Below are 25,887 nucleotides of genomic sequence, written 5' to 3' on the forward strand. Positions count from 1 at the left end.
CTAGAATAGAAAAAATAGTAGAATGTGATGAAAATTGATCACTGAGGATAAACTACATGTTTTATACTAGAAGCAGTATAATTACCACTGACATAATAACTGGTATGAATAATAACAGGACTGATTACAAAAGATATTCATCATTTGAGAAATGAAAAAGTATGTGGCATGTAACATTAGGAAAACAACATTATGCCAGATGACAGTCAAAATTTAATGTTCACAGCAATAAAGTTATATAGTTTGAATTATTAATAAAATTTTCAGTTTCCTAAATTAATTATAACAGTATATAGCAAATAATAAGCAGTGAAGAGAGGTGCCAGACTGTTGCAACATATATCAAGGACTACAGAGTCTGCACATACATCCTACACTTTTAGTCTTACATAGACTACAAGTAGTCTTCCAAAACCACGGAGAACTGAATAAGGAAACCTGCAGCATGAAGGCAGCAAAACAGTTTTAAGGAAAAAAAAACACCCTATATTTATTTACTTATATTTAATATTTTTACTCCCCCCAAACCTAAGAAAGAACAATTTCAAACACATCATTTTAACTTACTCTTGTGACTAAATTAAGCTTAAAATGTATCAAATCAATAATAAATGAGATTTTTATTTTATTACATCATAATCAGTACAAGTCCTTTCCTACACATGCCACTATCTGATCCATCCATAGCGCATTGATCTGTAAGTAATTATTAAATATATAGTGTCTGCTGACTTACCAAGCCTTAGGCACTGCCGCATTAGTCCTCCAGAAGACATGTTTTTTTCAGCTTCAATCTCACTAAAATTTAGAGAACTGGCAAATACTAGTACATCCACCATTGCCATAAGACGGCTGAGAAAAGTTACTGCTGTCTCTGCTGACATTCCTTGTGTCACTTCAATATTTTCCAATTCAGTCTTTAAAATGAGAAAATTGAATTAAACTGTTTGAACACAAATGAAATATAAAGATAGCACATACACATACAAATCTAAATTGTTATGCTTACTGACAAGTACACCGAAAGTTATTTTAAAATCTCCTACTGTTACCATCAACATAAACCGTGAGTCAAAGTAAGACAGCATGAAGAGTGAGAAAATTATTTACATTTACATGCTTTAACAGATGATTAAAAGTGTAATATATATGAGAAAATTATTAGCAATTACATAAAGACAAAGTGTGGCCAGATAGTAAAACAATGCATGGTATATCAGGGTGCAATGTACTCTTACATTTTTCCATAGGCTAAGCAAACTGTCAGGTAACACGAAAGTAATTACTGTTTGTATAGCTTTTACATTCCTTTAGATAAACAAGTAAATGTGAGGAGTGGAGTGGAAAAAAATCAGACAGTTTTGCCCTGTTTCTATGAATTGATTCTCCCTGGGAATGCTTACACATATAGAAGCCTGACAGATTCCAATTCTCCTTGAGATCAGAAGAGAGTACACTTACTCCCTCATGACAGCAATGAGGGGAAGTAAAAATGTGGCAAGTTATAAGATGCGCAGCTCATGTTTGCCAGAGAAAGGCCATTTCTTTCCTAATTTAGTGTTGGACTCTCATTGATGGGAATCCACAGAAAAATGCTGACTGAAGTCCGTATCTCTGAAATCTAAAAAGGGATTATGTTTTTCTTAAAAAATACACTGGGATGCCCTGAGTCATGTTTTCAAATGCATTCAGGTATCTAACAGTGCAGATAAATGAGAAAACAGTAAGTTCAATTAAAAAAATAAATATGTTTAAACACTTTTACCTCTGGAGGCAGGCAAAACAGAAAACGGGACTTAGCACTTAAGTGCGTCCACATTTATATGCCTAAATACTGGTTTTAAAATTGTTTACAGATGGCTGATTCTTATTGACTGTCACAAAATTCCATATTACAGGGCTTTTCTGAACACAGAGTTCAGACTCTTCGAAAAGTATTACTTTCATTAGGTTTATTTGAATTAATTTGCTTAGAAGTATCTATGAAAAAAATCAAATTATATTTCATGCTGTTAAGGCCATTTCCTTCTGAAGAAAAAGAAATACAGAAAAAAAAAGGCTTACTTCCGTACTTTAAAAAAATTAGTATCCTCACTCATGAGTCACTTTTTAGAACGTTTTCCATACAAAATTATAAAAGTGTGAACTGTGCAAAACACTATTAAGGAAACAACTGTTTTGAAAGATAGAGGATATAATTTGGCATGTGTCACCACCATAATAGGTTCCACTTCATTTAATTTCTCTTAGGATCTAACAAGTCGGTTACATGAGTGATTCAGGAAGGGCTGTCATCTGTCTAATCTGCCCAATAATATCAGAAAAATGGTAAAATGACAATGCTCCGAAGAATGATTTCTAGCCTATCTTCTTTAGCCAGGTGTCCCCTGATTAGTGTGGACTGTGTTCTGCTTTTTGGAAAAATCAGTTGCTGCGTTTTTATAACATCATTTTTGAAAGCACTCATCCAAAGAAAATAGATTTGAAAAAATCTATACCCTTAACAGTCTGCTAGAAAAACTCATAGGTGGATATAGAAACTTGAACTTTGACCTCATGCTAGAAATAACATCAGGCTTGCTAGCAGCCAACTGACTGCCTGCTGTTGATATTTTTCGAGCTCCAACTGTATTGCATCAATCACAGTCTTAAACCTCCCCAAAATCCCAACTTATTTTTTAAAAAAACTTTGTAAGTTATATAATAAATGCATTTTTTATAAAACTTTTGTGCATTTTACCAAGATTTTTGTAACCTTTGAATTGCAAAAAAAAAAAAAACCCCAACAACAAACCGACCCTTTTTTATTTTTTTTTTTTAACACCTCAAATCTCCCTAGAATTCTGCTGTACGGAAGAAAAAAAGACCGAAAATTTTTTTACAGCAAAACTTACCATCAGTTCTACCTGTTAAATACAGCATGTTGATATTCGAATAACATTTAAACAAACTCCACTGTTATCAAGCTGCCTTTAGGTATTAGTAGTATTTTAAATAGGTGTAGCTCAAAAACTCTTTAAAAAGTGAACTAATCACCATTTCATAACTACTTAGCATACTTTAAGATCATGCTTAACATGTCTCCTCTACAATAAACATATTCAGGGCCTAAAGTGTTTTTCCATTGATAACCATTAATTCAACTCACAGACCTGCTTACATTCAGTCTGCAGCTAACAGCAAGCATCATACTTAACAATGCATTAAGTGACTCAAGGGACACAGGTTAGGAAAAGTTAATGATTACATCCAATATATTCCTATTCACATCCTACTATATAAGAAAATAAATAATAATAATAATAATAATAATAATAATAATGCCAAAATGTTAAATGATCAAAAGTAAGGTATTTTTGAAAATCCAAAAAACTGAAACTTACAGCAGCAATACTAACCTTAGAACCCTGGACATGCAACAGACAAAACAGACAACAGATCACAACAATAAAAGAAAAAGAAAATTATTTAAGTTAACTAAAAATACCATGTAAAATTTAAACAAATTAGCATATTAGAATTATACATTTGTTTAACTTACAATTAGAACAGCAAAACATTACAGCTCAGCATGAACATTTGAAAATAAAGGCTTCTAAGAGATATCTATGCACAAAGAAAACTGTAAATCCTGTATTATTACGCAGTTCCTGTAAACACTGATTCTTCCAAACCAATGTACATATTTTATATAGTATATAGAGCAATTTTACGAAGCAATGTAAATCAAAGTAATGTTTTCACTGATTACATAGAAATAAAATGAGTGTTTTACAACAAGCCACTCGAATGTAATGTAATAAAGTAGTTAATCCTTGTATGAGGAGGCAAATATGTTTAAAATGCCTCGACAAAAAAAATATAAACTACAAAAAGCAAACTGGTTCTTCATGCATAATGCTCCTTCCTTCAAAGCAATACAAGATAGATCATTATATATATTATTATATTTGGGAGCAATTTCTTCAATCTAAACCAAGATCATACTGCATATCTGAATGCTCTGAATCACAGAAATACAATGAAAGATTCATTAAGCCCCTGAGACCGAGTTAGTCTTCAAGTTCCATTGTTAGTAATTCAACAGGTGTTTTAAATTTTTATGTTTTAGTTTTAGGTAGAAGGACTTTCTCATCACAAAGGGCTAGGAACTAATTCTTAATTTTTCACTAATTATATTTAAAAAAGAGACAGAAACTGGATTTTCAAGAATACGTTAGTAGTTTTGTAATTTAAATAGCGGGAAAATGTAATCTAACAGGAAGAAAAACAAGCTAAAACTATCTGCTTTTCTTTTGGAATACAAAATACCACATTCAACAGATTTTTAAATGTGTCTTCTTCTGTAGCTGGATACATCTCAAGAATTAACCTGTGGCTATTATCTCTTGATTACTAGTTGAAAGGGCTTACATCAGTGGGCCACTGCTCTTTCTCGGAATCGTTACAGATCACACAGCACCTTTGACAGCACATGAGTCATGAACATGATAATGCTAATAACATATACAGGACATACAAAAATGTATCACATAATGGCTTTTAATCCACATTACTAATAAGGCCATTTAAAAATGTTTAATTGAGTTTTACAGACAGCTGTTCATGTAACTCAAGCAGCCCTCAGATCACAATTTGAAAGCTTCTGTTTCAAACGCTCCAAGTAAGAATTAGAATTATAGACTTCAAAGAACAAACAGAAAAACTAACTAATTGCAAGGAGTCTGGAAATTTACTCTCAATTGTCACATATATGTAACTCCTCAAATTTCTTTTGCCTTAATATCCTCAAGTCCTTGACATTATCTGCTATTCTCGTAGTAAGTAATAATTACTTCAAATTCCTAGCTTGTACAGAAAGTGCTTTATCTGAAAACCAGCTACTATTAACAGAATGCATCTTCCACAAACCTTTTTCCTAACAGCTCCCAAATGTGTGTCTTTCACACCTGCACACCATTTTAAAAATATCTTCCTTATAGTTGTAATTAAAAAAAACACGCCTCAAAGGCCTCCCCCACAGAAAGGAAAAAAAGGAAACCAGGATTTAGTATTTAATGTCCACTCTATAATATTGGCAGAATTATCTAATATCCCCAATTTAATAAGATGACAACAGAATCAACACAGAACACATCCCAGTTTACCCTGTAAACCAACAAAAACTGGTTATATTTTTTTGTTAATATTTGCTTTAATTTCAAATTGTTTCATATATATAATTTACAACCCTTTAAAAATGTACAGATCCTGAGACAGGGGTAGTATAGAACTGAAATCAAAGGAAATATTAAAACATAGATCAGTGTGAATCACAGTAGATTTTCCCATGTATTCCATACAAACATATAGTCTTCACTGTACTCAAGTCACTCATAGATTTGTGAGTGGTTTGTTTTCACAGATAACACATTTCCCCCTTTCATTTTACTATTCAAATTTAAAGGCTCCTGTCTACAGCATTGTTCAGCCCGTCCTAGTCTAAATTAAAAAAAGCAAGGCAAAATGCAGATGTTTATTACAAGATTCAAAGTGAGGAAATTCTGTAATTAGAATTGCCTATTTTGCATCAGACAAGAGATTATGAAGTAATCTTCCACCCAGCCCAGAAGAATTGCCATTTCACTCCAAATCGTAACTATGTAAAGTAAGAAGTCTTTTTGAAATGGAAAACTCCCCTAACATTCATCTTTTAAAAGAAACTGTAACAGTACTGCTTTTACAGCAGGGGAGGGAACAAAAGACAGAATGTGTTGGAAAAAAAAAAAAAAAGCAACCCTGCAACTCCTCTGATATTCTGAAAGTTATTTTGCTAAATTTAGTTCTTTTCTGCATATAGCCTTAGTTAATTCAATCATCCAATATTCAGGATCTATTCTACTAATGAAAAAAAGATGAAATGCCTTTAAAAAAAATGAAAGGCAATGGCACTCATGTAACAACAACTACCTCTATAGCAGGTTGTTGAGAAGAGAGTTTCATAACAGACATTTAGGACTGTTTAAGAATGAGCAGCTCAGGATGAAGCCTTACTTGAACTCAGGACTGAGAAACTGAAGTCAAGGAACTGTGCCTAGGTAGGGCTCTGATATTGATACAGGAATGATGTGTTTCTGTCTGTCACCTTCCCCATTAGAAAACAGGCTACCTTGCAAAAAAGACGCTGGATTCAGCTCCAGGTTAACAAACATTGCAGTTGGTGAACACTATAGATAGTTGGCTGTCCAGTCACTAGATATCTAGTACATCAGAGATAGCTGAATCATTTGCTTCTATTAAGCAGATCTCCATTGGCTAGAAATCTAGTCCACATGTAAGTAGTCCAAGTGGATACGTAAATTTACTATAATCTCTTCCTGAATTGCATCCTGTTCTATCGTACTGAAATTAAAGGATGAAATGACCTTTATTGTCTGTTCTATAGCTTTGCTCTCATATTTCACTATTCCAGACCAAAAAGTAAATTAATATTTGGAATTAGGTGTAAACACATGTCCTACGCCATAAATATATATTAGGAGGAAACAATTAAGAACTACTGCTATAAAATTTCAATATGGGCCCAAAAGGCTTTCAGCGGGGTTTGGAACTAGATGATCTTCAGGTCCTTTCCAACTCTAGCCATTCTATGATTATATGATTTTAGAGTCACCATTCATAAATATAAGAAAAAGAAAAAAATAAGTAAAATGAGCTTATACTTGTTGATAAACTAAACATATGTATTCTACAGGACCTATAAAATGTGAGGGTTTCAACACTGCAGAAAAGCTCCACAGAATAGAGATAATGGAAGATCAGAAGCTTCCAAAGACAGAGACTAAACAAGATTAAGACTTACAGGCACATCAGGAGATACGACTCAAGCTTACAGTCATAAATGATATGGAGATGAATGAAGACAAAATTAACCACTCCTTTTATAGCATAAACAGTAAGGCACATAGTTACTTTATATATTTAAGTAGGCATAAAAAAACCAAAGTGCTTCAAAGATTATATAATTACTTTGTCAGACTCAATGCCACATGGTATTATGGATGTTAAAAGCATAAGTAACTTCAAAAAAGATTAGATGAAGTCTATAAGGATAAATTCCACAGTAGTTATTAAACATGACATCTTGGACACCCTTTCTAGCTGTTAAAATCCTAAATGCTGAAATGAAGTATCATTAGAGCAATCAATATGCTTGCTCAGAGTTCTGTGTTTTGATGTAAGCCGCAAACAGTCACTGTTGGAGGCAGAATGTTGGAGGCTAAACCAGACGGGCCCTTGGGCTGACCCAGCAAGGCAGCTTATGCAAATTGTGAACAGCTTGCTTTTATAGTTTGCTGATGACACAAAACTGGGAGGAGTGGCTGACACACCAGAGGACTGTGCTGCCATTCAGCGAGACCTGGACAGGCTGGAGAGTTGGGCGGGGAGAAACTTGATGAAATTTAACAAGGGCAAGTGTAGAGTCTTGCATCTGGGGAAGAACAACCCCATGTACCAGTACAGGTTGGGGGGTGACCTGCTGGAAAGTAGCGAAGGGGAAAGGGACCTGGGGGTCCTGGTGGATAGGAGGATGACCATGAGCCAGCAATGTGCTCTTGTGGCCAAGAAGGCAAATGGCATCTTAGGGTGCATTAGAAAGGGAGTGGTTAGTAGGGCAAGAGAGGTTCTCCTCCCCCTCTACTCAGCCTTGGTGAGGCCGCATCTGGAATATTGCGTCCAGTTCTGGGCCCCTCTGTTCAAGAAGGACAGGGAATTGCTTGAAGGAGTCCAGCGCAGAGCCACAAAGATGATTAAGGGAGTGGAACATCTCCCTTATGAGGAGAGGCTGAGGGAGCTGGGTCTCTTTAGCTTGCAAAAGAGGAGACTGAGGGGTGACCTCATCAATGTTTACAAATATGTGAAGGGTAGGTGTCAGGATGATGGAGCTAGGCTTTTTTCAGTGATATCCAGTGATAGGACAAGGGGCAATGGGTGTAAACTGGAACATAGGAAGTTCCACGTTAACATCAGGAAGAACTTCTTTACTGTAAGAGTGACAGAGCACTGGAACAGGTTGCCCAGGGGGGTTGTGGAGTCTCCTACACTGGAGATATTCAAGGCCCGCCTGGACAAGTTCCTGTGTGATGTACTGTAGGTTACCCTGCTCTTGCAGGGGGGTTGGACTAGATGATCTTTTTAGGTCCCTTCCAACCCTTGGGATTCTGTGATTCTGTGATTCTGTGATACGCATAGCACAGTACTCCTTGACTGGACTTCTACCAGTGCCCAGTTTAGATTACAGAATTACAAAATCACACAGAATCACAGCATCGTTTTTTTTGCAAGACAAAATTTGGATTTGTGGAAAGAAACAATTCATGAATGTAATTAATTACAACGCAGCAGGTTCTATCTGAAAAACAAGAAACACTTTTTCGCTGTGAGAGTAACCAAGCACTGGCACAAACTGCACAGGGAGGTGGTGGAGTCTCTCTCTTCCGAGATACTCAAAAGTCATCTGAACACAGTACTGGGCAACCGGCTGTAGGTCACCCTTCCTGATCAGGGGAGGTGGACCAGATGACCTCCAGAAATCCCTTTCCAGATTCAAACATTCTATGATTCTGTGATTCTTTGAATTGGTAAGGGAGAAAGCATATTAGACCTTTCCTCCCTTGAGAGTTACTCTGACAGAAAAGTGCCACTAGAAGGCCTGCCATGGTTTTATGCAGTGGAGACATCATATAAATCTCCCAATTTCAGACCTTTTTTCCAATGAGTAGCTCTGAGAAGGAGAGTGAGACAGTCTTTTGTAAGTGATTGTAAGCCCTGGACTACTTTGCCTTTTCAAGATTGAGAAGACATATATTCCTAACAGCAGTCCATCCACTTTCTCCATAGCAGTTCAAGGATGCAAAAGTATTAGAAGTCTAAGAATCACTACAAAACTTCATTCATCATATGATGGATATTCAGAAGTGGTCTGATGCCCAACAGAGCATCTGATCCCTTCATAACTGTGATTCAGAACAATATTGAGGGACAGCGCCTTCTGTAAGAGGAATGACATGCTCAGCTATTTGTATCTGCAACAACTAATAAACCCACTTTCCTGCTAATGTTTATGCATGGGCAATGATGGAAACAGGAATGGAGCTGAAAGGGAGGGAAGAAGCTCTCTACTAGGTGGAAAGGATTATAAAATCACCATCTAAATGTAACAGTTATTTCCAGGTGGAGGGAATCTGTGATTTTATCAATTACTTCAGATTATCTGTACATTTGGGACAGAAGTAAGCCTTTTTATAATTTTTTTTTTTTTAATTTCACAGGGTAGGATTAATTCAGTTTGAAGCCAGCTACTGATCTTTTAGTGAATTAGTTTATTTCGCCATCTATTTTATTACCCTAAACAGATGACAAAATCAAGCATTTAAATAATACACACAGTCCCCATGTGGCGGAGAAATGCATGCATAAGAATTTGCAAAAAGTAGTCTTCTGTATCAATGCATGAAAATCATTGCTGTTGTTGCAATGCAGTATTAACACGCAACACTTTAACAAGCAGATGTATAATTTAGAAAGCTGTATCAGCTATCTATCTGTACACACAGACACACATATATATTTATTACCCAGAACAAAATAGAGGGAAATGGTGTGCACTCTCTCATACTTGTCATTATTTACAGAGAAGCACTTGCAAAATCTTTTATTCAGCAACCTTGAAATCATTCTTGTAACTAGAGACAACTAAAGTCTTTCCCATGAGTCTTGCACTCTTGCCTACAGCAAATATTTTCCCACTTAACACAGTGAAAATAGTAAAGACACATTATTTTACCATTAATTGCCTGAGTGAAAGTTGTATCAATGTTTAGCCAACTGCTAGTCCATACATTCACACCTTTCAAATAATATCATGCAAGCTGTGTTGTTTTTTTTTTTTTTTTTTTTTTGACTAGCTAACTAGAAGTAATAGCAGAGGCAAAGTAATCTTAGTTGCTGAATGGCTACTACCAAGCTACATTTGGAGCTTCCAGTGCTTACAAGCCACATGACTTCAGAGGAGCCTCTCTATCCTTTTTGGGCCTCATTTTCTCCCCTTTCAAAGACCAATAGTAACTGCACATGCTTATGGGATGCTCAAGATAAAACATTCAGTACGAAACAGTTACAGATACTATATGCTCAGACAAGATGTCACATTCAAATACTGTAATTACTTTTGACAATAATGCCATATTTACAAAACATTTCTCCCTTTTTCATGAAGCACTCTATTTGGGTACTCTGTCTACCTGAGCTATGTTCACCTAAGAACTTACAGCTTACTAAGAACATTGGAGTGGATAAAAATATCAGCCTATTTCAACACAAGATTAGAAAAAAACAACAAACCTATGAAAAAATGTTCAGTATCTACCGAAGGAAGAAGTAAAGAGAGTAGTGAGGGGATGACTTCTAGTAACATTTGGCATGCAAACAAATGGTGGCCATGCAAAACAGATTTATTACTATCAATATCAACGACTAGCCATCATAAAGCATATGATTTTGTTAGAGTAATCATGATTCATGACCATGATCCTAATGTTCTTCTCTTTCAAAATATTAAATTCCTATGAAATATTATTCTTAGTAATATTTCTCTAACAAAATTATAATATTGCAAATGTAAAATATATATCAAAGCTTAACATTTTCAATTACAAATGTAATTTTTTTTTAAGGAATTAGCAGAGAGGGAACACGAGTCCCTAAATAAGAAAAGTCAGCTACAAATTATGGTTCGTATTATTAACAACAATTTCTAATATGACCACTAGGTGGAAATATTGTACTTACAGTTGGGGATGTGGCTGCTGACAGCAATGGCAAAATTCCTCCACAAGCAATAATAATATTGTCTACCATCTGGGAAATGAGGTGTATTGTGTTGTGTACAAAAATAATATTTTCATTGCTATTGACAAAGTCCATCACAGACTTTGTGGAGTGACTGCAAGAACATAAGGAAGGACAAATTAAAAAGAGTTAAAATAAAAGTTCAGATAAATTTATTTTTTGAAACCAGACCCAAATGTTTCTTTGAGATCAAGAAAAATATGGTCTAAAAAACTTTGCATGCAAATGGTCTAAAAATATGAACAGGATCAGCTTAATGAACAAACTGACTGCAATCTATTTTCACATGAGGATTTGTTTCAGATACCCAGTTGAGGACAATAGCTCATAATCTTTTATTCCCATCAACCAGTACTTCACTATACAGGTAGTTCTGCTGAAAGCAGTGGTGGTGTTTTTTCAGTGTGAACATTATTAATTAGAATTAACAGTTCAGAGTGCCATCTGAAGTACCCTTGGTAACTCCTAACGAGAACACCTCAGAGTGTTTTACAGGAGAAACTTGATAATATGGCGATACCTTGATCTATTATTAACTTTATTAACTAATATTAAATTTAGCATTAGCAATTCCTTTGGAAGCCAGATGCCAACAAGATTAGATGAAATCTCAGCATCTCCTTATTGGTGAGAAATTGTCCCATGAACCATTTACTCCCCCAAAATATAAAACACTGTGTGAAAATATTAAGTAACACTCAGTCTGCAAGTGTATTCTTTTCCCAAAACAACATTGTTGCCAGCCAGTAAACAAAAATTAAAGGCTTTAATTGAAAATAGACAAACTGAATTTTAATCTTCAAGCATTACCTGAACACAAAGTATAAACCCCTCCCACATATTTGGCCAAAACCAAATTATCAGAATTCTCTATTTCTTAGCAACTATCACAGGACAGTTCACCAAACTGGAAATTAAACGCAATATAAATTGGTCCTTGCATAGAATTATGCTCAAGTTTTCTGAAAATTAACTATTCTTTCCTGGAAATCAGATTAGATAGTATCTATTATACCTAAGGCTTCTGATAACTATAAGTTATTGAGTATCTCTGTTGAAGTGTACAAAAAGACTGCATGCTAAACAGGCTGAAAGAGTAGTTCATTTTAGTTAGGTATGTATGACTTACACAATCCTTCAAGAAAACAGAAATTGTTACCTGTGAAATAGAGCAGTTATAGGCTAGGAAGGGGTGAAAAGGGAAAATACAAGACACAGAAGAGTGTTTCACTTAACACCAACTCTTTCCCACTATCCCAATAACACCCTCTCTACAAGACATTTTTCCTTGTTAATGGAAACACAAAGGAGTTAAAGAAGAAACAACCACTTACCTTCTCCAAACATGTACATCTGTTTCTAGTGCAAAAAGCAAGTCTGTCAAAAGCCGCTGGTGCATAGGAGACCATTTAAATTCTGGAATACGAAACATAGTTGTGCGTGGACCTGGACTAAACTGTCGTCGCTGCTCTTCTGTCATTGGCATTCCTCGAAATCCCAAGTCAACACGTAAATCCCGGTCTTGCTGGGTAACAGATCGACCCTGTACTGCCTACATCAACAAGAAGTTTAAAAACCATGTTAACTTTTTGTAATGTGTTTTTGAATGGATCATAGAATTTGACAAAGGATGGGCTAGAACTGGAATCAAGCACAAACTAAAGGCGATATTGATATTCCAAAGAAGGAAGAGCTGTTCCAATTAAAGTCAACCAGCACTAAGGGGCTATGGCTGGCCTTCTTTTCAGCTATTCATCAATGTTTTACACTCAGATTTTTCACTGGAAGTATGACAAGAAAGACCAAATGTAGTATGTACCAGGTCAGCAGCTGCAAGACTTCGTTTTCAGGAAATAACTATTCTTTTGTGCTAATAACACAATTTTCTTTGAATATCTGACTCAAAACTACACACTGATGGCTTCAAGGAATGTGTGTACTTTTCGAAAACTCCTCGTTTTCCAAATTTTTTTTAATATGGTCTTTTAGCAGGATCATTAGGGAATCAAATTTAGCCTCCCAAATCTCATTTTGCGAATTTTGTTACACTTTGCTAAGTGGTTAACAGTTTTACGGATTCTCAGAAAAAATTCTCCCAACTGATGGTAGATGCGAATTTCATTCCCCTTCTATACTCACATAGTCTTGACTGTTTCCAGTTGGTGATAAAAGACAAAAGTAAAAGATACACATATAATGTGCACACACATTGCTATGATGGAGAATAACATGAAGGAAAAAGCAGTAAAGAACAAATGTTTTGACTGAACTTGAAGCAAATATTCATAACAACAAAATTACTTATAATGTGCAACATCTCTGAAAGGAAGAAATATAATGTCTGATCCTTGAAATTATTTGAAGTTACTCTAGATTAGTTTCACACTGCAAAATAAAAAAAAATACAGCTCACATTTGCTCACATAATCATTTTCTGATCTCAGCATACTGTTTAAAATCTGGACATTTAAAAGCAAAAAGGCATTTACAAAATATTTGTGCTAGCAATGTAAAAGTGGACATGGCTTTGGAGTTGAGCTGGAAAGCTTCTTAGATCTTTAGTCTGATTTTGATCTGTAGCCAGCATTCTGAGATCAGGGCAGGTTTCCTTCACTCGATCTGACCTATTGGGATCAAAACTGGTACTGTTGCTTTAATTTTCTATGTTTTTCTTTAAAGTTATATTTAAATTATTCTTTTTTTTATTTTTCAGACTTGCATGAATATTCTGCATAGTGCTTTCAATTCTATTTTCAGTCCTTCCGAGTTGGGACCATAAGAAAGAGTTAATTTTATAGTCTTAAATATATGGTCTACTAATGATAAAGGCATTAATTCTCCTTAGAAGTAAGCAGGAGCTCCTATCTCTGCTGTGAAATTTGCTGCTTCCTTTCAGGCCTTTTCGACAAAAGACAGCTTACTTCTTACTGATAAGGCGGGGAGCTGATTGTAGATCAGGTACTAGAAAATTTGAGGTTAGCAACTCCATTCACACGCCAATTGTTCTTTTTGGAGTACAACTACAGGTAGCTGTCAAGTCTGCCGCAGTAATGGTACCATAACAGAAGAGCTTTAATATAGTCAAAAATACTGTATTTGCAAAAATGGGCTTTAATGTGCATTGCATAAACCATCATGAAACCCAACTATCTACACTTGGGTGGATGGTCTTTAAGTAATTTTAATTTTTTTCAGTGGTTTCTCGACCTCATGACAAATCTATTGTGGGAGTTCCCACACATGCTGCAATCAAAATCCAACCCATGGCTCCATTGTAAACATGTTAAAATTAACATTAGTCTCCACTCACAAAAACAATCATGTTTTATTTATGTTTTATTTAATACATATTCTCATCTTCTTCTTTCCTCTTTTAATTTTTATAATTCAAGTGTTATGGGTGACATTCATCAAGAAAAGAGGTTAATGAACAGAAAAGTCCCAATGTCACACTGACAGAATTTTCTACACTAGCTAGGTACAAAGACAGATTATCTTTTCCACTCAAGATTTATCTTACAAATTTACTGTTTATGGGCGCATACATCTACATAGCAAATGAACACTGGCATTTTAACTGTCTTCTATTTTTTAAACAAAATTCCACAGTTCAAAATAAAAACTGACTGCTCCTTTTTCTTGCTATCCTTCATTCATTTCATTTATTCATTTCCACGGTATTAACAGTCCTAATTTTAAGACATAAAAGAAGGTGTTTGGGAACTGAAAGTAATAGATTCACTATTCCTGTTGAAGGCTTCTTCTTTATTACACATAATAGTTCAAATTATAAAGAACTCTACGTAATGCTTGACAGTCCGTCACTGATGTTAGAAGGATTCTCATAGTTTTGACAGAATACTTATAAGAGAACAGCAAACTTTTCTTACAACTGTCTAGCAAATGCAAGAGCTTAATCTCCTTTTCTCTTCAAAATGAGGTTATGGCCATAGAAGAGAGACTTAGAAGAGAGTGTACTCTCTGTATGTCAGAACCCACTGGTCTGAGTAACCAGGCTTTTAATAATTTTCTTCTTTTTTTTTATTATTTTTTAAAAGGGAAAGCATCTGCTTTAGAAACCATTGTTTAAATAGACTGTCTATTCACTGGAGTTTTTCTGAAAGTATTATCTCCCTGAAGAACAAAGCAGGCTGAACTGTGCTCTTTCATCAGATAACATGTACTTTTACTGTACTTGAGTGTATCTCTGAAATTCTTCAGACTATTTGGTATACACTGGGCAGAGCAATTTTTGCAATTTTTGTTTGGCTCTTCTTATATAGTTTAAGGAAGTCTGCTTGACTTCAAAATCCTAGAAGATAAATTCTGGCATGCATACTGGGCATACACTCAGCTAGCAAAATCTTGAAGGTAATCAATTCATTTACCTGATAATACCCTTGAAACAGTCTTTGATTACGTACTATAGTTTCTGAATAATTCCAGTGAGGAAATTAATCCTGTGCTCTAAAAGTTCAAAGCGATCCTGTACCTTGCTGTGCATACAGAGAAAAAATTCTTTCAAAGACCAGTCTTCTGCCTTGGCCTTCCTACTTTCATAATGCTATGGCTCTCACAAAATCTCTAATTTCTCAGATTTTTTCAGAGGGAGACCCAGACAAGTCTCTCATCTGGAAATCAAGTCACTGTTTTTCTTTCATTATCCCTAAACTATGCCTTTTCTTGTGTTAGAATCAAATACGAAGATTATTTATGCCAGCATTCCTGTAGAAGAAGAAAGATGGTGTACTAAAGTGCTGCGAGACTGAACTCTGAGAAAGGTACAGCAAGAGTAAAAAAACCACTTCAATGTGTATTTCACAGTAAAATATATATACTTCTAATCTTAAGACATAGTAACAAGAAAGTCTAAAGCAGAATTCTGGGAGTATCAGTTAATCTGTCCAGAAGAACTAAGGAAAATGGATGGTGAGAGATTCTCTTAGCTGAGTTTTTTTTTAAGCTAAAGAATCCACAGGTGCAATATGTATTTCCTATATAGACATGGAAGACTTGACAATTCTTACACATCACGGCATTTTCAAAGCAAATAGGCTTGGAGGATGGACACCTTTCATATAATTCAAGGAATATACTTCAAACACCTTTCAATTTATCCAGCAGCAAGAAACAGTGATTGTATCAGACACATAAACAGCTACAGCCCTTGAAACTTACCTGGGTTGTGGTAGTTGTCTGGATCTTCCGTATCTCCTTTCCTGCTTCTTTACCATCATCAGATCTTTCTGTATCTGATATTATACTTCCTGCATCAACACTAGGTACAGTTTTGCTACCGGAAGATTCTGTCTCAAGAGTTGTGGCAGTCATTTCAGCATATTCTAATCCTTTAGATGATGAAGCCAGCTCCCTCTCAGAAATGCTACTCATTCCGTCTGAAGTTGTGTGAATCTTAAACTCCTTGTCCTCTATTATACTTGAAGAACATGTTATATCTACACTACCCGTCATATGTGCAAGCAATCCCAAATCATCATTTACACCAAGATGCATCTGTGTCTCTTGCACATTTGGAATAGAAATGTGATTACTTGAAAGTTCAGGTAGAAGTTTTTCCTCTTGACTAGGTATTTTATCAAAGAGAAATGAGGTACTGTTAGTAGAAGGTTCATCTTTCTCATCAGCCAAAGTTATTAATGGACCATTATCTTTTTCCTCATTCTTCTTAATGATACCCACACTTCCATGAACATTGTTTTGGAGCTTCTCAACAGCAGCGCTATATACATTGTCTAGGAGAGATTCGACTTCTACAAGTGCACCATTTTCTCCAGTTACTAGTGTCTCTGGTGATAAATCCATATCATCAAGTTTTACTTCAGTAGCTTCTACCTTTTCAGCTTTTATATCAACTAAAAGGTCATGAACTTCCACATGAACTCCTCCTCCTGGTCTCTCAGCACTTCCAAGCACATCATCGGATACCTTTGTAGCCATGAGCAAGTCCCTCGTATCTGTACTCACAGGGTAATCTGTTTCACTTTCTGGACTTTGACTTTGTGAAAGGTCTTCTATCTCTCGAATTTCCATTCCACCTTTTGCTCCTGTTGTCTGAGAGGAAAGACCTGAAATGGTGCTCACATTCCCCTTCTTCCCCTTTTTTATGTTTTCTTCCTCTTGCCTTTGATACTCTTCATACATTTTTGCTAGATACTCCTTGTGAGCTTCATATGTGACCTTAAAAATAAAACAACAGATTACGTGGATGAGTACATGCTACATGAACTTGGACAAAGCCTAACAAGAATCTTAACATACATTATACACAGACTACAAACTGTTTCACAGCAAAGGACCTGACAACGATGACAAAAAATGCAATCTTGATATGTGTGGAGATAGCCACCAGATGGCACTAAATCACTTTACATTTCTCATGATATTGCTAGTCCGTTTGCGGGAGCTGCCACAATTAAAAGCAATATCTACGCACCATTTCTTACCTTGGAATGAGCTATAGAAAGAGTATCCACCCACACTCTCCAGCCTCCCCATTCATATTTTATCGCATGGTACAAGAGAATACGGAAAATGTTGTAAACCATCTCTGTGATTTTCTGCTCTTCAGAATTCTTAGGGTTAATGTATCCCAGAGAAAACATCCAGTCCTGCCACACTGAACACTGAAGTAAACATCTGAAGTGAAATAATTAGGTCAAAATATATCCACAAAAAGCTTCTTTATTTTAAAATTATGATGGTTAAAATGGGAGGAACATCTCCTCTGAAAATCAATCCAATAGTAAGAAGCAACTTATAAATGCTTCAGGATGAATAAAAATTTAAAGCATATTCTAAACAGAAGAACCCAATATTAGTTGCTGAACTGAGAAAAGTTACCATAAACCTACTCCATTTACTTTTTATGTATTCCATTTAATATAAGTATAAAACTTTACACAAGAGTATAACAGATTGCTATTACTCACAAATCGAGGATAAGAAAATACTTATTGTAGTGACATACCTTCTGTTTTCACGGCTATTACTAAAGAGTTTTATCATATCAGATAAGAACAAGCGTCGAACTTCCATCAGCTCTGCACTTGGCGTGGAGTTTTTTAACAGCGTTGCCACCACCTTAAGAATCACTTTGAAAGAACAAATTAGTTACATAACACATTTTAACAACACTAAAAAGTTGCTGACAGCAACTAATGTAAGTAGTAACTGAAACCTGTATGTATTTGAGATACACTAATGAATTATTCTTGGTTCCTGAATCATATTTTTTCAACCTCTAGGCAATACATTTATCATACAAACATATTGTCCTTACTTGGATTCTGAATTTTCACTGTAGAATCTGGCTCAGGATGCGGTTTATGAACAACTTGAGTGCATACTTGTTCTGTCAAAATCTAAAACAGAATAGCAAGTTCCTTTTACCATTTTTAATTAAACATTACAGCATTCTTTTGCTTATTTTAATTTAGTTTTTAAGAACAATTACTATGGCCACACTGTAACTTCATATAAAACATTTTGGTAAAATATATTTATTCTTAAAGAATGGAAACAAGCAATTCCTCTATGCGAGGATCAGCATTTTTGTGCTTGTACAGTGTCTGGTTAACTAACTTTTTAGTTAGCTAGCTAAATATACAACTTTTTTTTTTTTTAAAGATAATTTCATTTCCATTCCTTATACTGTTATACTTTCGTGGATAAAAACATCTTTTGCAAGCACTGTACACCTAAAGTTATTTTCATACATTCCATCCATAATCAAACCAAGTAATTCTTGAAAGTTGGTTTGGTTTTCTCCAGCTAGGAAAGAGGACAGTCACAGACAGCATCCCTAAGAATAATCCTGGGGCTTCCCATATTGAGTAAGACGGATCATTATGCTGTTTCATACATTGTACCTGGAAAACTAATTAATCTGTATTGAGGCAATGCCACAGACCTGTCATGCTGGGATACCTGTTACTGGTTCTATGCATGTAACTTTAAGAACAAACTAAAAATGTAATGATATTAATATGGGTTTCTCAGTAAGTATATTCAAGCAAATATATTTCAGAACAGAGCAATTTCACTAGTAATTCTGCTTAATTTTAAAGCAGAACTTTAGCTCATTCATTAATCAATAATCAATACTCAAACTAATGCCAGCTATAGATACAGTATCTTTGAATGGGTCTTTACATAATGGTATTTAAAATAGAAAGCAAGTATGCCATTGCTTTTTATGAGAGAACACAGAAAATACCTGCATCATTTCCTTAGGAAATCCCTTGTACTTATGGCACTGAACTCTTTTTTTGCCTCTTCTGACTATATTTTAAAATGTAAATGTCTGTGGATGCTGAACTCCATGAGGATTTTTATTTTGTCACTGAGTTATGTGTTTTCTGAGCAATCACAGAAGCTCTCAGAAATACGAATGCAGTGACATCTAGACTTTGAGACCCAAGTGGTCAAAACATACTGGGTAAGCTTAGATATGTGCAATACAAAAGAACTTGATGTCTGAGTAAGTCGCTGGCAAACAGATGACATTCGTGTTTTTACAATCATATGAGAACATTTTCTAGGTCACCCAGACTCAGTACTCTAAGGTTTCTACAAGTACCCTACAAGAACATTTGAATGCTTCAAGGTCATATTCACTCGCCTCAAGCAGTATCTATCACATGAAAGTGGCTGAGTTCGGTTATCATTTTGTAATTGCATTAGTAGTTAAAAAATTAAAATTGCACTTTTAAAAATTTTGTAAACTTGAAAGGAATAGAAAAAAAGAAAATGGAAAAAAAAAAAGGCAACTCTTTCAATTCAAAACTTTCCATTGCAATGGAAACAAACTCTTTGAAACAACAGAGGAGAAAGAGCAATTGGAGGTCTACAATAATTTTGTTGCTGTGGAAAGCGATGAAAATCTTAAACAGCAGGATCTCTTCCATCTATATGTAATGCTGTAAGTGGAAAGTTTTATAGAGACTATGTAAAAATTATGGCATTGTTAATAAAAATATCCAAAGCATTGCAAAATACACTCTGAACAAAGAAATCCTTTCTTAACATTTCTAAAATATTCTCAAAAGTCTTGAGACTCATGATATTGCAAAGCACTGTCACAACTAGTTAAGTCATATTTTTTTACAACAGAGACAACAATCTCTATGTTAATAATTTGTACCTCATAAAGCGTGTTATATGTTGTAACGGTCACTGTATTTGTATGTAGCATCAACCTTTCTCCAAGGAGTGTGAAAAGACTGTGGGTATGCATGATTTCAACCTTCCGCCTGGAAGAGAAAACAAAAACATTAGGAAAATGCCTTGAATATTTTAGTAAATGCAAGAAAACCCAAAAGCCAACTATGTTGAAGTTGCACTAAAAAGGTCTCAAACTTTTTATTCTGTAAATATTATAAAATAAACATAATTTAAGATCTTTCCCAATATGAACACAATTGCAGTATTACACAAAGGTTCTCAAAAAGCTATGTTGTATATAGGATGTGCTTTTATATGAAGTAAATCACACACTATTCTCACCCTCCATGATTTTCAGTGGAAAAAGACAAAGGAATCCCTTTCTATCTTAGTTAGGCTGAAAGAGTGCAAGATGTTCACAGGCTGGATAAAATGCGATCACTGCAGAATATATCATTTGTCACTCTTTCACAGATTCAGGATAATCCAGCCTCAAGATCTTCCCACATGAACACATACAGATTTAGCAGTACTGCCATTCTTTTTATATAGCATTCTCTTTTGCAGCCACAATCATTAAATCCTGGAATAACATGCACTACAATGCAAAGAAAATAAAATCCTAAATGATTGAAGACAATGGTCATGGGGAAGGTCTAGTGGAAGGTGTCCCTGCTCATGGCAGGGTCATTGAAACTACATGATTTTTAAGGTCCCTTCCAACATAAGCCATTCTATGATTCTATAAATTCTATTGATAGGGTCAAAAACTACTTGAATCTTAAAAAGAAGAGAAAACATCTTACACCTGTGAATTTGATGCGTCCCAGAACGCTACTTGTTAAAATTGGATATAACATCATTAATAAAGAGTACTTCTTGTAAGCAGAAGCATCATTAAATTTACCTACTACTGTAACAAATATGAAATGAAAAACATTATTTAACATAATTAATAATCTATATTAAAGCAGCAGAAAAAGCTGAAATAAATTAAAATACAGTAAAGTTTCTGCAAAAGTTTATGTATTGAAAATCTAAGAAATTCTCTTTTCATTATTACTGACGATAACAACACAGGTTCAAATTACATATATTCTAAAAATCTTGAAATTAATAGATTACATTAGAATTTTTGAATAACCACAAAAGAGAATGGCATCAAAGTACAAGAGTGTGTACTCTTCCCCTCACAGAAGAGAGTTCATGAGTTGTTTATGATGAAAAACTACAGGTATTCAACCTTGTGAGCTATGATGTATCAAATGTCTAAGTAAAAATTCTTTGGAAGGTTCAAATGTCTAAGTAAAAAAACAAAAGTAAATAATGGACTATGATTTCAGCGGTGGCACAGAAAGAATCTAAGCTGGCAGAGAAAGGACAGTATTTTTCCAACTGTTAAGGTTAGACCAAATAGTCCATCATCAGAGATCACAAATTATAATTAGTTATTCAGGCTATCATCTAACACAAGAATCAACTACCTTCACACTACAGCTTAATCTGTGATGAATATATATGAACTACAGCAATGGTAATTTCTTTTATACCTACACATTTGTTATTAATATTGTATCAGATCAAGTTTCATAAATCCCATTATAATATCTATGTAGTTCTGCTGTACTGTAGTAAAATACAATGCCTGTTTTCTGTACTGTGAAACAGAATTTAAGTTTTATACTTTTATTTGGTTTATAATTTTATAATCACTTAGATTTTCCTGTAGCTGACTACAATTTTATAAAATCACGTTTGCATACATACGCATATGCACAAATAAGCCCACCTCGTACACACTACCATGAAAATAGAGGGCATTTTTACTCGCAGAAATCTACATAAAATGTAAGCATTTACAGATGCTCAGAGGTCTGAAAATATACCAAAACATTTGAAAGTTACACAGAATATTCAAAGTGGATTTCAATTACTTCAATTACATGAAAACCAAAGTTAATTTTGTCCCAAGGACCTACTTTCACTCAACAATGGAAACTACATTGATACATCCATAATGACAAGTACATGCTAAAGGACTGGGAAATAAAATTTTAGCTTCTGAATAATCTCACTTTTCTTTTTCTATAATGTTCCACTGACAGAGTTTGCTATTTGATTCACTGGATAAGCAATGAATGCTCTAAAAAAATGTACTTATTTGGACACAAGCAAGCTTCTACACAAGTCCAACACTCGTCTGGTGTATATTACTTAATCCAACTCAATGTGAATGATTTTTAGTAACTAATGTTTGAAAAGCCCTTGGAGACTCTTGAGTGGACTATCAATTTGCTTTATTAATTCCCAGAACACTAGTTCACTTGCTGGATCCTGAAAGAAAAATCCCATTTGGGAGCATATTCTCAGCTAACTGTCTCTCAATTACACAGACATACTTTATTGATCTTACTGAGAAAAGTGTGTCTAGCAATACTGCACTCTGGCTGGACTCCTAGCTCCCTTCGCTTCTAAGGAGGTTTTGCTTGATGAATTCTCTTGTGAAGCACATGGCTAATTTTTATACTGCACAGTCTCCCACTGAAATAACATTCTTAGTTGACCCCAGCAGGAAACTAAACACCGTATATAGAAGGGGAAAAGTAAGCAGCAGCAGGTTACACAGCACTGCATGCTTTTTAATTCTTTCTTAACACAAAAATATTTGTCAACACTAGAAGATGAGACTAAGCATGTCTATTTAATGACTTTTTTTTTTAATGTGAATATTTCTTGCTTCCACATTTTATACATGAATATTTCTTGGTATGTCCTTGCCTCCTTTTTTTATAATAATTTACTTAGTCTGTTTAATTCTTTTTCTGAAACTTTCCCATGTGAAGAGTGTATCCATTTTCCCATCATTTTAAAGCTATTTTTAAAAGTCCTGTCCTGAAGCTTCTATTTCAATGACACTTAAAATTCCAAAAAAAAATTCTTGATGACAGTCATATGTTTCCTGTTATCCCTAGCTGAACATGCAAAATACGTTTATAAAATGTATTTTTTGAAAGAAAAAATTCATCTGTTTTACAACTTGGATTTCAGCATATATTTGGCAGATAATCACTGTACCTTTTCAAATGCCACAGTAGCAACAAGTTACAAGAGGTAACAGCCTCAAGCTGCAACAGGGAAGGTTTAGATCAGGTATTAGGAAAAATTTATTCACAGAGCGGGTAATCAGGTATTGGAATAGGCTGTCCAGGGAAATGGCGGAATTACTGTGCCTGGAAGTGTTCACAAACCATGTGGATGAGGCCCTCACTGACATGGTTTAGTGCTGGCTTTGGCAGGCCTGGGCTAATGGTTGCGCTTGATCTTAAAGGTCTTTTCCAACATAGTTGATTCTATGATTCTATGATTCTAAGTTAACTGGAAAATCAATTTTATCCTAATGCATATAGGCAGCAGAGCACGCAAATCATTAATCAGAAAACCTAACAATTTTATTTGAAGCAATTTCTAAAGACTGTCAAAGACTATACAGTAATCATGACAAAAAGATAAGAAGAATTGTGAACTTCAGTACACCATTTAAATAAAAAAAAAAATAAATACACTTACTTATGACCCAAGTGTTTAAGAAAATACCCAAGGACTTTCAAAGCTTGCACCCATATACTCTCACTTTTGGAAGCCAATAACTTATAAATTACTCTAAAAAACAAAAAGAAATTCAACAATTTTTCATTTTATTAGCAAACACCATATATATAGCTTGTATTTAACTGAACAGGGATATTTATTAACAGAAAAATATAAAAATAGCAATTCACACAAAATGAAAAGATATACTGAAAGCACTGAGCACAGCATAAGAGTTTGATTATGAATTCTTTAAGTTAGAGACACAGTCAGTTTCGGATCAGTTCAAGATTTTGTAACAGAAAGCAACAACCTTATCTTATACTTCTACCTGGGAACAATTGAATAAAATGATGGCCTGAGAAGTTGCAGCCTAAGACAAGAGAAGAAGACCGGAGAACAGAAGGTCACATCCTGGAGATGCTTGGAACAGCTGGATTCTACAGAAAAACTCCCTTCATTCTTAAAACCCCTACTTAATAGCCTTTCTACACAGGAAAGGGTACCTGCACTTAATCACAGGATGTTTATACTAAAATTTCACTTGTCAAAAGTGAAATATGGCAATATATCATGCAAAATCCCATACACACTTATTAAGCTACATCCTCGTTGCATCAAAACCTGAAGGGGAACCCTCCCCCTCACCACCCTCTTGTTTTTAAATTTGTGATAAAAAAAGACTTGAAAATTTAACTACTTTGATTTATTATGAAGTGTTCATGGGCAGGCTGGATGGGACTTTGAGCCCATGAAAGAGAGGCTGGAACTAGATGATCTTTAAGGTCCCTTCCAACCCAAGTCATTTTATGATTCTCTGATTGGTTTAAGCACAAATTCCAGTCTTTCAGACAGGAAATCAGCCTTGGTTTGAGTGGACTAAGAGACAGACAACATCACCCTTACTCTAGACTGTTCTTCAATAAATTTTTTACTTTATTTTAGTTTCCCATTTTAATTAGCTGAGCTTCAGTTTTTAGCCACTACTTGTAGTCTTCCACTAAAGACTGCCTTAGCAGACAGTATCTTCCTCTTTTAAGAGGACTTAAGCCACTATCAAATGACCTCTAAGGCTTTTGTCCTCTGATAATCTAAGCAGACAAACCCCTAATCCTATGTAAGGCTTTTTTTTAAATACAAGAATAAATAAATGTTGCAACCCTGTGCATTCTCTGGAAGTTTTTTCAATGCAGACTTCTAAACACAGAAACTACACCATCAAACAATTTTAATATTGTTGCCACAAATTTTACACAATATGATCATCTAGATCATTCTTACCCTTCTTTAGAAGGTTTCAGGAATAGAATTCTATCTCCATACAGACAACTACTGGCAGAAAACCAGGTCCTAGACCTGAATACAATGAGTCTTCCTTTCAACAAGCATGGTCATGCAAACAGTTTTAAGTCCAAGTATTTGTACAAAGATCTTAAGTTCTTTTGCAAAATGGAAGATTGTTTTTTTCTTGTTATTGTTGGGGTTTTTCCCTGTTTTACTAGCCCTTTGCTTTTTCCAAAGCATTTTCAGAACAGCACAGAATAAAATTCTATAGTAAATTATTAATCTCTGGGAAAAAAATAAGCATTACCAAGTTAGGCATAAGACAACAAAAAAATACTGCTTCTCTGGGAAATAACAGTTACGAATTTTACCATCAAACAGATGAACATGTCAATTCCACACATAATTTTGCAGAATGAATTTGTGAGATTAGGGCATTATTTCTCATTTTTCTCTTCTTTGCTCCAGATTATGTTAAACCTCTGCAGACATCTCTGAGATAGATGCTTGGCTTTGTGATGGATCTTGTTAATTATTTGAGATTGAGAAGCAAGTACAAAAGTGCATTTACCTTCAAAAATCATAATGATAACCTTATGCAGAATTTTTTTTCCTCTAAGCTACCAAACCCACTATATTTGAAAAAAAAAAAAAAAAAGAAAAAAAAAAAAAGAAAGCATCTAAGTTAACAAAACTGTAGTTTGAAACATCAGCAAGTGTGGTATCTATGTGAAAAAGCAATAATCTGGAGAGTGACGATATTGGGACACCTCTTAAGATATTTTCTCACTTCACTGTCTTACCGTATCCCATTTCTCTGGTCAAAGGCAGGTATCATGGATGCTGGATGTTCGGACATTAGTGCCACTAGCAGCTGCAGCACATCATGAATATTTTCATCCTGTATAATAAGCATCAATGTTATTCTACAAACTAACCTCA

At 34.8% G+C, this 25,887-nt stretch overlaps 1 protein-coding gene across 3 annotated transcripts in view; it reads right to left on the reverse strand.

The window, feature by feature from the left end:
• Positions 1–25,887, reverse strand: part of NBEA (neurobeachin) — a 510,937-nt gene that overhangs the window by 329,222 nt on the left and 155,828 nt on the right. For 2 of the 3 annotated variants that reach the window (XM_065678397.1, XM_065678396.1), the window contains exons 16-26: positions 25,749–25,846; positions 23,641–23,733; positions 20,054–20,162; positions 18,191–18,272; positions 17,879–18,002; positions 17,355–17,547; positions 16,069–17,088; positions 12,225–12,442; positions 10,831–10,984; positions 3,399–3,407; positions 737–917 (exon numbers count right to left, since the gene is read on the reverse strand). In XM_065678397.1, coding sequence (XP_065534469.1) covers positions 737–917; positions 3,399–3,407; positions 10,831–10,984; positions 12,225–12,442; positions 16,069–17,088; positions 17,355–17,547; positions 17,879–18,002; positions 18,191–18,272; positions 20,054–20,162; positions 23,641–23,733; positions 25,749–25,846 — 2,281 coding nt within the window. Of the gene's footprint in view, positions 1–736; positions 918–3,398; positions 3,408–10,830; positions 10,985–12,224; positions 12,443–16,068; positions 17,089–17,354; positions 17,548–17,878; positions 18,003–18,190; positions 18,273–20,053; positions 20,163–23,640; positions 23,734–25,748; positions 25,847–25,887 lie in introns of those variants that run through there. The other variant, XM_065678395.1, reaches the window with a different exon arrangement.

This window comes from Lathamus discolor, chromosome 4 (genome assembly GCF_037157495.1).
Source record: "Lathamus discolor isolate bLatDis1 chromosome 4, bLatDis1.hap1, whole genome shotgun sequence".
Classification (NCBI taxonomy): Eukaryota; Metazoa; Chordata; class Aves; order Psittaciformes; family Psittacidae; genus Lathamus; species Lathamus discolor.